Source organism: Camelina sativa, chromosome 13 (assembly GCF_000633955.1).
Source record: "Camelina sativa cultivar DH55 chromosome 13, Cs, whole genome shotgun sequence".
Classification (NCBI taxonomy): Eukaryota; Viridiplantae; Streptophyta; class Magnoliopsida; order Brassicales; family Brassicaceae; genus Camelina; species Camelina sativa.
In genome coordinates, this window is record NC_025697.1 from 8,545,163 (window position 1) to 8,558,866 (window position 13,704).

General features: G+C 35.8%; 3 protein-coding genes across 3 annotated transcripts; 1 reads left to right on the forward strand and 2 right to left on the reverse strand.

Moving 5' to 3' along the window:
• LOC104736000 (polyadenylate-binding protein RBP47B') lies at window positions 5,190-7,723 on the forward strand. The gene is made up of 8 exons (XM_010455905.1): window positions 5,190-5,439; window positions 5,832-6,309; window positions 6,409-6,515; window positions 6,602-6,732; window positions 6,840-6,930; window positions 7,022-7,171; window positions 7,244-7,320; window positions 7,409-7,723. The coding sequence occupies exons 1-8, from the start codon at window positions 5,296-5,298 to the stop codon at window positions 7,503-7,505; spliced, it is 1,275 nt and encodes a 424-aa protein (XP_010454207.1). The 5' UTR covers window positions 5,190-5,295; the 3' UTR covers window positions 7,506-7,723.
• LOC104736003 (calcium-dependent protein kinase 34) lies at window positions 7,951-10,957 on the reverse strand. Its single transcript, XM_010455907.2, has 8 exons — window positions 10,905-10,957; window positions 9,216-10,406; window positions 8,973-9,125; window positions 8,780-8,895; window positions 8,530-8,697; window positions 8,323-8,450; window positions 8,136-8,235; window positions 7,951-8,057 (listed from the first exon to the last, which is right to left on the reverse strand). The coding sequence occupies exons 2-8, from the start codon at window positions 10,024-10,026 to the stop codon at window positions 7,962-7,964; spliced, it is 1,572 nt and encodes a 523-aa protein (XP_010454209.1). The 5' UTR covers window positions 10,027-10,406; window positions 10,905-10,957; the 3' UTR covers window positions 7,951-7,961.
• On the reverse strand, window positions 10,888-13,578 carry LOC104736001 (rhodanese-like/PpiC domain-containing protein 12, chloroplastic). The gene is made up of 8 exons (XM_010455906.1): window positions 13,280-13,578; window positions 12,963-13,076; window positions 12,491-12,582; window positions 12,097-12,197; window positions 11,908-12,012; window positions 11,582-11,690; window positions 11,169-11,219; window positions 10,888-11,079 (listed from the first exon to the last, which is right to left on the reverse strand). Exons 1-8 carry the CDS (start codon window positions 13,521-13,523, stop codon window positions 10,999-11,001), a joined length of 897 nt encoding a protein of 298 aa, XP_010454208.1. The 5' UTR covers window positions 13,524-13,578; the 3' UTR covers window positions 10,888-10,998.

Consider the following 13,704-nt stretch of genomic DNA (forward strand, 5'->3'; position numbering starts at 1 on the left):
TCAATATTTGATCCTGGCCACCACTAATCATCATTAACCAGCACACTAGTTATGTTATTAACTCATTACTCTATCAATTTTAACTCACGCAAAAATATTGGCATAAAAGAATAACGTACACACACACAAAAAAAAAATCATCTTTGTAGAATTAGAGATCGACGTTTTATACATTCTTCGAACCAATATTATCCCATACATCATTGATGATAGTATATAATATTGCAATAAAAAAATATAGTAATATAATTGAAAGTTGTAACTAGATTGGTCCCCTAAACTGATATTATATCATTGCATTTCACTGTGCTTGTGTTTATACAAACATCAAGATGGTCAAGGAAAAAGTGAAGAGACCCGCATTATTAAATGAAGTTATGAAGACTTTCATTTTGGCTATGATTAAAACATATATAGAAGTGAATATTTTAGTTTGTAATGTATAAGAGAAACAAAGTCTAGAGGAGCTTTGACTCTGACCGCATAACTAGAATCTTGTATCACGTATATAACCGATTCTCAATGCAAAGAAGCACATGCATCCATCCACTTAGAGCCAAACATATGCATATGTGGTTAATGTTGTTGAGCTTCTACTCCACGTATATGATTAAATTGTACGACCATCATCTAGAGACATATATTATGTATTGTCATGCGATTCAAATTATATCCAAGTTTCACAAAATATTACTGTACTGTTATGGTTTATTAGTGACCTATGATTTTCACAAAAACATAGATACAGAAATATCCACCAAAATCAATGTCTATGATTATGTATTAGAGAGAGCAGTTTACTTCTTTTCGCATATTTAACATATGTTTGTATTATCATGCCATTATGACATTAACGACCAGATTCACGAGATCCCGCCGTCGACCACGATGGACGTTAAGAGGGAGGGGTTGAGGTGTGTTTTCACTTTTCAGATAGATCATGAATGGGATAATGACTCCGCTTCTTGCATTATAAGACGCATTTGCATTTGAAGCGACTAGATTATATATATATATATATATATATATATATATATATATGTATAGTGTTATTGTAGAATTTCACTAATATAAATCTAGATTGTATTAGAGATAAACAAATCTTAGTGACGTATACATATATAAAATCTATGTACATGATTAAGAAAAAAGTAACAGAATTAATAATCTGTAAGCATATTTTTTGCTTAATTTGTTAAATATTTTCTTGTATATGCTGCTTACAAATTACTTTGTGTTTTATTGCTAATGTAATCTTATTTTGCATCATATACAAGAACAAATTTAACAAATGAAGCAAAATTATGCTGAACTAGGTTGGTATCCGCGCTACGTCGCGAGTTATTTTTAGATATTTTATTTGATTATTTTTTGTTTTGTATTTTTTGAAATAATATTTGTTTTTACATTTTTTAGAATCAAATATTATAATGAGGAATTCTTCAAAATGCAACATCATAAGTCTTATGTCCCTGCACTACACTATGATCATTGTGGAGATCGCTCCTCTCTATCTTGTACAGTTTCTAGAAGATCCGACGAAAAACCTCTGTAACTGGACTAAATTATTCTTCTCAAATCATTGCTTCATCTTTGCCTCTTCCTTTCACGGAGTCGCTTGCAACAACTGCAAGGTTTATAAACTCTCATTATTAAACATATCTCTCCATGGCTCAATCTCTTCGTACCTCTCTAATTGCACAAAACCAAATGAAAAATAAAGAAAATAAATCATGATATATATTAGAAGATAATGACCAATATGGTAATCCAAAGCCTCTAGCAATGATGTTACCATATAAAACGAGCACCATACCACCAAAGACAAAATTCTCAAGGTAATCGACCAATCCCATGAATGTACAGAAGAGAGTACTCAATTCTCTTATCACCTGAAATCTCCATAAGCACATTTGATGTTTTTGCATTTTACAACACCAAAAAAAACAAACCTTTAAAAGCAGAAACAAACGGGTTACAAGACAAACTCAATCTACTAATTTCATCCAATTGCTAACAAAGGAATCAGCGAATCGGTAAAAGAAATTAGAAAAATGAGTAGTCTACACAAGCTGTATTCAATTGAATCTCCAAATTTTGCGAAGCAGCAAAAGGCAATTAGCTGGTGGATCCAAGCATAACCACATAACATCGCCGAGAAACACACCAGAGCCTCAAACAAAACGTCATCGGCAAAGAAAATCAAGGCAGAGGAAAGTAGATCATGCAAAGAGCAAACCCTCCCAGTCTAGTAATCATGCAAGCTTGAAATCTTCAATTTGAGTATTTGAAAAAACAAAGGAAACATGGCCACGAAAAACCATGTTAACGACAAGAGCACGACAACGGAAAAGCTGTGTTGACGGCAAGCACACGACAACGGAGAAGTTGTGTTAACAGTGATACCGGATCTCGTCTAGGCATAGAAGACGACAAGATATGTCGGACTCGGACGACGATATATATGAATCTCTTTCTCTCTGAAAAAATTGATCGGTACAAACAAGAAGACAATCCACCTAGACAAAAAAAGCTGATCTGTATTAATTGTTTTAATTTGATTGGTTAGTGATTTTAATTGATGTGTTAACACCATCTTGAATATTAAAGCTGATGTGTCATCACCTGGTGAAAAACATCCAAGTTTTATTGTACTGATTAGAATCTAATATGTAAGCAAAATTAAGGTAATGTAATCTTATTTCGCATCATTTACAAGAATAGAAAACCAAAGCTTATTTGTGTTTTATTGCTAACGTAAACTCAAAATTAATAAATTAGATTTGGGTTTCAAGTGAAATAGAGAAATATAGAAATCATAAAAAAAAATAGTTTTTTTTTTTTGGTCAAATCCTTTTATATATACTAGGATGTCGGTGCGGGGAAAATGAAAACTTGAAATGACTAACATTGTTAATTTCACATTTCGAGTGGAAATTTTATGCTAATTCTTTAACTGTATAGTATAAAAGTCAGAATTAATGACTAAAATTAATCAACCAATTTAATTAAATAAATTTTTTGTTGTATATATAAAATCGATTCAGTGACAATAAGAGAATAATGTTAAAGATATATGAATCAAAGCTTGCTGAATCATACTCAGATAATCAATTTTGAAAGAGATTCACATAAAACAAAATTTAAATCATTATTCTATCGAAATTTACAAAAAAAATAATAAGAAAAACAGAGAGAAAGAGCTCATAGCTGCAAAATATGATCAATGTGGGTATTAGATGGAAAATGACACCGAAAAAAGTTAGATGAATAAATCAATAAATAAAACAATCCAAATTTTAACAAAGATGAATGAATCAATGTTGATTAATGAATTGAAAGAAAATAATACTCAAAAATTTTAAATTTGGAGGTGTTATCAAAGAACAAAACTCTGTTCAAAGTCCATAAAAATCTATATATATATATAAATAAAGAGGTGTAAAACAAAAATGTGTGAAACAAACAAGTTAAGAGATTATTAACAAATCTAAACATTGCAACTTTTGAGATTATTAACAAATCTAAACAGTTAGATGAGATAATAAAAACAATTTCATCTGTTAAATTTAAATTGACCCCTAAGAGTGGATTTGCTATAATATATAAACATATAAATCTATGAAAAATTAGAAATCACAATCAATTACCTAGATTAATACTTGGAAGAGATGATTGATACAGTATAAATGGAAAAAGACCCCAAACAAAAGTTAGATGATGAAATCAATAAATAAAACAATCCAAATTTTAACGAAGATGACTGAATCAATATTAATTAATAAATTGAAAGAAAATAATACTCAGAATTTTTAAAACTTGGAGGTGAAAAACAGTACTAAAAAAACAAAAACTCTTTTCAAAGTCCATAAAAATCTGTATATTTATAAAAATAAAGAGGTGTGAAAACAAAAAGGTGTGAAATAAAAAAGTGTGAAACAAAAATGTGCGAAAACTAACAAGTGCAAACATTGAAAGCTAGGGGTACGACGAACAAACACAACTGTTGGATCAAAACATTGCAACTTTGAGATCATTAAGAAATCTAAACCGTTAGATGAGACATTAAAAACAATCTCATCCGTTTGATTTAAATTGACCCTTAAAAGTGAATTTGCTATTATATATAAAAATTAAAAAAAAAAAAACACTCCAATAAATCAATTCTTTGATTTTTATTTATTAACTTGTAAGTTTAAAATTAAAATAATACTCAGAAAACAATACAATCGAAACTTGTTTTAATAGTCCTTAAAAATCTATATATAATAAACAAAAAGGTGTAAAATACAGAGTTGTAAAACATAGATGTGTGAAACAAAAATGTGTAAAAATTAATAGGTGCAATTTTTGAAAGATGGGGGTACGACGAAGAAATACGATTATTGGAAGAAAAAAACTTGCAATTGTTGGGATTATTAATAATTCTAAACCGTTAGATGAGATAATATAAATAATCTCATCCATTAAATTAAAGTTGACCCCCAAAATTGGATTTATTAGAAATAGAACAATACAAAAAAGAATAAAATAAACTTTGTATGCATGAAGGTTTATGTCTTTATAGATCATTAATGTTATACTCTTTCCGAACTATATGTTCACACATATAATAATAATAATCTAATAGAGAATAAATTAACTTTATTCGTATTTAACCAAATGGACACTAACATGTTCATTCGTAAGCTTTTGTCATTAGTTCGTTGAGTTCATAAATCTATTATATCTATTACAACGCATTAGATATAAATACCTTGAATTGAAGATTGATGCAGGTTAATTAAAAAACACTCCAATAAAACAATTCTTTGTTTTTATTTATTAACTTGTAATTTTAAAAAATACTTTGAAAACAATAAATTGAAACTTGTTTTGTAGTCCATATATAATAAATAAAGAGGTGTAAAATATAAAGGTGTAAAACATAGAGGTGTGAAACAAAAAGGTGCAAAAATAATAGATTTTTGAAAGATGCGAATACAACGAAGAAATGCAAAAATTAATAGGTACGATATTTTGAAAGATAGGAGTACGACAAAAAAACACAATTATTTGAATGAGCAACTGTTAGAATTATTAATAATTTTGAACCATTAGATTAGATGCAATAACTGAACTAATCTCATCCATTGAATCAAAATTAACACACAAACAAACTGAGTTTGCTATTACATATAGATATTTTTTTAGTTTCGGTCGGAATATTTTTACCCGACCCGTCCACGAAGCATCGCCTCCTCGTCTCCGTGGGTTTAGGTTTTTTCTTTGTACGTTTTGGCGCAAAAAAAGACGATGGCGATGATGATGCATCCACCGCAGCCGCAAGGCTATCACCATCCACAGACGCTCGAAGAAGTTCGAACCCTTTGGATTGGTGATTTGCAGTATTGGGTCGACGAGAATTACCTCACTTCCTGCTTCTCCCAAACCGGCGAGGTAACACCTCTTCATCTTCTCTGGTTCCTCAGCTTCTCTTAATTGTTTTGTGACTTTGTCTATTCCCAATTTACTGCTCTCGATTCTTCTGGGTTTTGGTTTTAGGGTTTATTTTCCGATTAGGAAGAGATAAAGCTTGGATTTTTATTTTCGGAATTTTTTAAGGGTTAGCCTAAATCTCTTGCGATTCATTGAAACTATAATTCTTGATATGGTTCCATGTTTAGTGTTTATATAGTTATGCTCTGTACCTCTGTGGAAGCTTTGGTTCTGTTTCCTGCAAGTAAGAGTTGTTGATAGATGTGTATGTAATTTCTTAAGCTTTGATTGTTATATGATTCCTTAAGTGTTTAAAGGTATTTGAATCAAAATTGTAATGGTTTTATGTGCAGCTTGTTTCTGTCAAGGTGATACGTAACAAGATCACAGGGCAGCCAGAAGGGTATGGGTTTATTGAGTTTGTGTCTCATGCAGCAGCAGAGAGAACTCTGCAGACCTACAATGGCACTCAGATGCCTGGAACGGAACTAACTTTCCGTTTGAATTGGGCTTCGTTTGGCTCGGGACAGAAAGTTGATGCTGGACCTGATCATTCTATCTTTGTTGGAGATTTAGCACCAGATGTTACTGATTATCTCCTTCAAGAGACATTCCGTGTTCATTATTCTTCTGTTAGAGGTGCCAAGGTTGTTACTGATCCAAGTACTGGGCGATCAAAAGGTTATGGATTTGTTAAATTTGCAGAGGAAAGTGAACGGAACCGGGCCATGGCTGAAATGAATGGCTTGTATTGCTCAACAAGGCCTATGCGAATTAGTGCAGCAACGCCTAAGAAAAACGTCGGTGTACAGCAACAATATGTCACTAAAGGTATGAGAACGAAACATGATATTTTGTTTTATGTTAAATCGAAATTTTTTTTAGTCCTGTTTGGAACTCATTTGCTTTATTGTGATGTTTTTTCTTTAGCTGTTTACCCGGTTCCAGTCCCATCTGCAGTTGCTGCACCAGTCCAAGCATACATTGCTCAACCTGTACAAGGGGTTCCACCTGAAAGCGATGTCACATGTACAACGGTAAGTCTTATCTGGAAACTTGAGCTTTTTTTTCTTTTCTTGGTATTCTCCTGATTGCTTTTTTCATGCATTGGTTTGTTGTACAGATTTCAATTGCCAATTTGGACCCAAATGTTACAGAGGAAGAGCTGAAGAAAGCATTCTCGCAATTAGGAGAAATAATTTATGTCAAAATACCTCCAACGAAGGGATATGGTTATGTTCAATTCAAAACCAGGTAGGCCATCCAGCACCTGCTATTGCTTCCTTGTATTACTTTGTCATGTATACTTATTTCTAGCTCTGTTGACTAAATTTTTGACTTATACCCCATGCTGACCCCAGGCCTTCAGCCGAAGAAGCCGTTCAAAAAATGCAAGGACAAGTGATTGGTCAACAAGCAGTTCGCATCTCTTGGAGTAAAAATCCAGGACAGGTAAAAACTTTATGTTCGGAATTCTCCTGATTACCTTATTATACTTGCTAGCTTACTGAATGTTGTTAATGATCTTTGGTATTTGTTAAAGGATGGCTGGGTCGCACAAGCAGATCCAAATCAGTGGAGTGGGTATTATGGTTACGGACAAGGCTATGATCATGCATATGCTTATGGGGCAACTCATGACCCATCCTTGTACGCATATGGTGGATATGGCTATCCCCAGTATCCGCAACAGGTAAAGAAATGAGTTTAAAAGCTTTTGCAATATGTGGATACTTCTTGTTTCTCACGGTCGACAATTTTTCAGGGAGAGGGTACACAAGAAGTTACAAACTCTGCGGGGGCAGATCAAGAGTTATATGATCCTTCGACCACTACTGACAAGTAAAATTCTTATTACTTTCTTAAAACAACCATACCTGGGTGGGTGATTAGTTGAATGCCTAATTTATTGTTACTTTGGCACTTGTAGGTTAAATGCTGCTTACCTTTCGGTTCACGCAAATAGCATATTAGGACGAACAATGTGGCAGCGTACCTCAGCGCTCACATCACAAATGGGCAAATGATCGCGCAGAGAAGAACAGAACGGTGGGTGCTTAGCTTTGAGAATCTTTAGTGTTGCCCATAGCACTTCCTCGTGGGACAAGTCCCTACTCTTTGTCTGACTGTTTCGCTTGTTTCTGTTTTTTCTTCTGTAATCTACAATTAGGATCTAGTTACAATGATGCTAAATCATGAATCTTCCAACTTTCCATGGCCGATGATAATGCTTTTTACGTTCTTACTTAGCGGTTATTAAACAAACATCACTAATGCACATATTTGAATTGAAAAAGAGTTTTGATACATTGAGAAACCTCTGAAACTTTAAATCAGTAGTAGACAAGCATAAAATATTTACGAACATGAAACACCTCCCTAATCACATTTTAAGCCTTGCTCCTCTCTCTTTAGTGAATCATGAGCAACCCAAGCCTTTCTTCTTGATGTACTTATGTTCTGACTTGACTGTTCCAGTGGTGTCATTTAAACGACAGTTCACGCCGCTTCTTAGGGTTAGGATCAGGGTTCCCTTTTCTCATCATTGCCACAAATTCCTCGTAGTTTATCCGCCCATCCTATACAAAAAAAAATGGTTATTAGACTGTTGTATTATGTGCTTATCAAGTGAACTTGTGATGGTGAAAGGGGCTTACATTGTCTCCATCAACCTCAGAAATGATTTCCTTAATGTCTCTGCCATCGTTCATGCCAAACTCTCGGAGGGCTTGCTCCAGTTCTTCCATTGTGATATATCTGCAAGGAACCGAGATGCGACCATCATTAGTTTTTTTTGTTTCATGTTATGATTTAGAATTGTTAAGTTGCTTTATAGCTACTTACCCACTGTTGTCTTTGTCAAAGTGTTGGAAGGCTGAGTAAAGATGTTCTTCTCTGTCGAGTCTGTTGATATGCATTGTAGCAGCTATAAATTCCCCATAGTCTATTGTTCCATTACCGTCCGCATCAGCCTTTATAAAACAGAAAACATCATCAGTCTTTGTTTTTGGCATCTTAATACATAAATAGCACACAAAAGTTGAGACTTACAGCTTCCATTAATTGCTGGACTTCGTACTCAGATAACCTTGTACCTTGCTTGGCAAGTCCTTGTCTTAGCTCCTCAAGAGTTATTGTTCCACTGTTGTCAGTGTCCATTCCTTTGAACATCTCCTTTAGCCCCATGATTTCTTCCTCTGATAAGCACCCAGCTATCACCTGTTTGTTGATGAGGCCATTTAGATATATAGACCAAAGACTTACATTGTTCGTTACATATATTGAGAAGATTGTTATTTACCCGTAAAGCAACTTTCTTAAAGTTGTTCATCGCTTTGAATTGCTTGAGCCTAGACATGACTGCATTGTCAAGAGGAACATCTGGTGCTTCTCCATCCTCCTTGATCCATGGATGGTCTTTAAGACAACAAAAATGTTAGAAAGAGTTTAAATGAGATATCCATATAGGAGGTCTTGAAATAAGAGCTGCTTACTGAGAACTTGAGCAGCGGTTAATCTTTGTTTGGGATCAGAGTTGAGCATCTTCCTAACAAGGTCCTTTGCTTGTGGTGAAATGGCAGGCCATGGATCGCTTGAAAAATCAACCTGTCCACTTAAGATGGCATTGAAAATTCCATTCTCCGACTCTGTAAATGGAAGCAAAACATGAATGAGTTAGATGACATCCCTGTCCTTTGGTTTTGACAAGATAGGAGGAAATCAGAAATCTTTATCACCAGCCCAGAAAGGTGGAACACCACACAGGAGGATATACAACATGACACCGATGCTCCAAATATCAGCCTCTGGTCCATACTTCCTCCTTAACACTTCTGGTGCAATGTAATAAGCACTTCCCACAATGTCTTTGAACACCTCTCCTGGCTTGTAGAACACGGATAGCCCGAAGTCGGTGGCTTTGAGAGGAGAATTCTCATCCTTGTTGAGCAACAAAAAGTTCTCTGGCTTCAAGTCCCTGTGGATAACCCCCATGGAATGGCAAGTATGGATAATTTGAACAATCGTGCGTAGCAATGACGCAGCGGCTCTCTCCGAGTAATGCCCCTTTGCAATGATCCTATCGAACAACTCTCCGCCCGCACAAAGCTCCATAACCAAATGCACAGAGTGCTTGTCCTCATAGGCACCTTTAAGCTCCACAATGTTTGGCTGACCGGTCAAGTGATGCATTATCTGCACCTCCCTTCTCACATCCTCAATGTCTTCTTTGTTCACCAGCTTCCTTTTCGCAATGGTCTTGCAAGCGAATTGAAGTCCCGTGGCCTTCTGCGTGCAGAGATGGGTCACACCAAACTGTCCGCGACCTAGCTCCTTACCCAATGAATATGAGCTCTTTACATCTTCCATTGGACGCCCTAAGACTGGTCCTATTGGCCCTTGTTTGGTTGCAGGAGGAGGAGATGCTGGCGGGTGTCTCGAAGCTCTCACAGAGGCCTCCGCGGCACCAGTACCACCGCCTCCTCCTCCATTTTGCGGTTCATCGTTGGTATTCCCTGAATCCCGTCCATGAGAGCAACAATTTCCCATTGTTGCAATAAGGGGAGAGGAAGTAAAGCTCTCAACCAGGAAGAGAAATAGATATTAAAGATCTTTCTTCCTCTCTCTCTATTCTTTTAGGTTTTTGGTTTCTTCTTTAGCAAGAAAATTTAGGAGTTTTTGCTTATGAATGCCTATGAATAGCATTTTTCTGTTTTTGCATGTCTCTTTCATTTTGCTGGCCTTCTGTTTCAAACGATAATGATAGAGAGGGACTTTAGGAACCAGAAGCCTGTCTGTATTTTTGTTATTTAAAGCAATATTCTTTTTAATATTAATTTAGGATTTAGTACAAAAGGTTGAGAGCATTTCCTGGATAATCTCTGATTTGCCTGTATACTCTAATGTTACCAATACTGTCTAAAATGAACCTTATATTATATANTTCACAGAGGCCTCCGCGGCACCAGTACCACCGCCTCCTCCTCCATTTTGCGGTTCATCATTGGTATTCCCTGAATCCCGTCCATGAGAGCAACAATTTCCCATTGTTGCAATAAGGGGAGAGGAAGTAAAGCTCTCAACCAGGAAGAGAAATAGATATTAAAGATCTTTCTTCCTCTCTCTCTATTCTTTTAGGTTTTTGGTTTCTTCTTTAGCAAGAAAATTTAGGAGTTTTTGCTTATGAATGCCTATGAATAGCATTTTTCTGTTTTTGCAAGTCTCTTTCATTTTGCTGGCCTTCTGTTTCAAACGATAATGATAGAGAGGGACTTTAGGAACCAGAAGCCTGTCTGTATTTTTGTTATTTAAAGCAATATTCTTTTTAATATTAATTTAGGATTTAGTACAAAAGGTTGAGAGCATTTCCTGGATAATCTCTGATTTGCCTGTATACTCTAATGTTACCAATACTGTCTAAAATGAACCTTATATTATATAGTTTATTGAATACGATTTGCAATGTTCTTTGGAATTAGGATGCCAGAAACAGAGCCAAATACACTACTAGGATTCTCAGTTTCAGTAAGTAGGAATTGATGGGTCAACCTTGAGAGAATAAGCTTGTATTCCGCCAGCTACATTGTACACACTCTTGAAGCCCTGAGGAACAAGAAAACAAACCATTAAGATATGATCCTTGCATATATATATATATATATATATATAAAGGAGCAGAAAAGGCGTGTTACCTGAGACTGTAACCAGTTCGCAACTTGCATTGACCTGCCACCAACCTTACACTGTATCGAACAAAGGCCGCAACTCAGAGAACTTAAAAAGGTCATTTCACCATCAGAAGTTTTCTTTATTTCAAATGATCTTACAATCTATAGACCAACCACATTAGTATATGCAAGCGGTGTAAGAGAGCAAGCCTACAGAGACTAAGATTTATGAGAGGCTCTCAAGTCTCAACTCTTAACCAAATGCAAGGAAAACCTAATAAATCCACACCCAAAACAATCTGCTGGGACACCCATTTAAACACAGCCCTCACTAATTGCTCTCTAACTAACTCAGAACACCTCTAAATTGCTACATTTAGTGCTAGGCTAGATACAGTACGGCTAATATCTAACAGTTGGGACGAGACTGAACATACCATGACAAATACATCCTTCTCAGGGTTCAGCTTTGAAGTGATGTCTGGTGCCCAGGTTCCGAATTGGTGGAGCGGGAACACTTTGAATCCTGGCAAGGATGCGATTGCTCTGGTACAAGAAATAGTGAAACAGAATAGAACAAAACAGTGTGAGCTGACTATGGGTACTCTGTCCTTCTAAGATAAAACTGATAAAAGTCACGCATGTATCTAAAAGATACAAATAAATCATAATGTTGTGAAACACTGAGAGAGTATGACGCTAATCCATTGCGCTTCACTGAAGAAGGAAAAGTATGCCAAGGTGAGAGATGAAAGGAACTTACATCTCGTCGGGTTCTCTGACATCAATTAACTGAGCCTCATCCATGAAAACTGGATCTTGCATTTTGGAATGCAGCTCCTCCACCTGGATATCTTTCACAGGTTCCCTATTAAACAAAATTTCCCTTAGAGACAAATTTACAAGTCAACAGAAATTGACGCTAATAAAGGACAGTTTTCAGAAGAAATACCTCTCAGATAGAACTTGCAATAAGTGCAAGCCAAATTGGGTTCTACACCTCACCACCTGATTCAGCTCTGCTTTGAACGCAGCTTCCTCAAACTCTGGTACCTGAAAACAATTTTAAGTGGCATGTCATGTTCAGATTGCAGCAGGAACTTGCCAAAGTTCTTCCATTTGGAAGTCCAAACATTGTGGAATTATAATCATCATTTATATTCTACTACTTCCATTTGCACATGGATTTCAATACTGAAAATTAATTCACCAGGAAGTGTGACATCACCCAATTGCTTGTAATATAACGAGGCTAAGACAGCAAGGGTCATATAGATCTGGAGGTGTCAATGCAACAATATAACCAAAAATAAATGGAACTAACATTATATCAAAAGAGAGCATACCATTTGACCCAGTTTTACCCATCCAAGTATACCACTATCCTTTTTGGATGGACAAATCGAGTACTCAGCCGCAAGATCATTCATATCCTCTCCTACACAAATAACAGTTAGATTATAAAAAACAGTAGAAACCCTTAATCTTCTGAGACAAACAAAATAAAAAAGACAGTCAAGTAACGAGAAATTTATACACGTATCAGTATGATATGTTCCACATTTATTCTTTATCCCAGTATATGATATGTCCCAGCTCCAAAAACCAATAGTAATTAAGTAGAGCCACAACTGACTAGCGCGATAGACATTGCGAAACATAATACTGTATTGTTTTAGCTCCACAGTGACAATTATCTTCCCAGAAACAACTAGATAAGCTTATAGGCCTCTATGTACCAAGTTGAAATAAAAAGCTTAAAAGCTCAACTGAATGTAAATATCACAAACGAGTAAGAAAGGGATAAAAGAAACAGACCATCCAAGATTTTCTTTTGGAGTTCAGCAAAGAGCTCAGTATCATCCCCATTAACAAGCAAATGCTGCACCAGAATCTCTCTACCTGGACTACTCCCACTGCTGCTAAACGAAGCTGGAAAAAAAAACAAAATATATATAATCAGAAATCAATCCAGCTAAAAAAACTAAAACAATCAAAGAGCACAGATACACACAGTTCACAAAGCAAGAGTAAATCGCACACGAATTTTGTAGAAAATCAGATCAGAGAGTACCTAGTAATCAATTGATGACAGCAAGAATAAAGGGGGAGAAACAGTTCATAGATTGGTGTACCTCTCATTTTGAGAGCCGAGAAACCAGAGAGCATGATCGGGCACGGAGAAGGAACGCGTGGTGGTCGGAGCGAAGAGATGCGTCCGCCGAGAAATGAACGAGAAAACGTCGAGAACCAGCGGGGATTGGGAGGAGAGACGATAGCGAGAGTGGACGTAACAGAGAGTCTCAGAACTGCGGAGTAAGACGCCGCCACCACCGCTGGAGATGATACCGCCGAGAGAGTTCCGGTCACTCTAAACATTATGTCTGGGTTCCGAGTTTGAGTACGGGCCCTCTGATCCACAAATACTGATTAGTATGGGTTTGACTTGAATTAATTTTATAAAATATAGATTTTACTTTTTTTTTTTTTTTTGGAGTTATAAAAAACTTATGATAACAGTAGCTTTTGATAGTGTCATCTGACTCATGATGAAATGTTG

Coding starts and splice junctions, on each gene's coding strand:
- LOC104736000 (XM_010455905.1), top strand. CDS start 5,296: ATGGCGATGATGATGCATCCACCGCAGCCGCAAGGCTATCACCATCCA. Junction 6,310..6,408: donor GCAACAATATGTCACTAAAG/GTATGAGAACGA, acceptor TTTTTTCTTTAG/CTGTTTACCCGGTTCCAGTC. Junction 6,931..7,021: donor GGAGTAAAAATCCAGGACAG/GTAAAAACTTTA, acceptor TATTTGTTAAAG/GATGGCTGGGTCGCACAAGC.
- LOC104736001 (XM_010455906.1), bottom strand. CDS start 13,523: ATGTTTAGAGTGACCGGAACTCTCTCGGCGGTATCATCTCCAGCGGTG. Junction 12,013..12,096: donor TTGCAAGTTCTATCTGAGAG/GTATTTCTTCTG, acceptor TTTGTTTAATAG/GGAACCTGTGAAAGATATCC. Junction 11,080..11,168: donor CGAACTGGTTACAGTCTCAG/GTAACACGCCTT, acceptor CTTGTTCCTCAG/GGCTTCAAGAGTGTGTACAA.
- LOC104736003 (XM_010455907.2), bottom strand. CDS start 10,026: ATGGGAAATTGTTGCTCTCATGGACGGGATTCAGGGAATACCAACGAT. Junction 8,896..8,972: donor AACCGCTGCTCAAGTTCTCA/GTAAGCAGCTCT, acceptor GTTGTCTTAAAG/ACCATCCATGGATCAAGGAG. Junction 8,236..8,322: donor TTTGACAAAGACAACAGTGG/GTAAGTAGCTAT, acceptor GGTTCCTTGCAG/ATATATCACAATGGAAGAAC.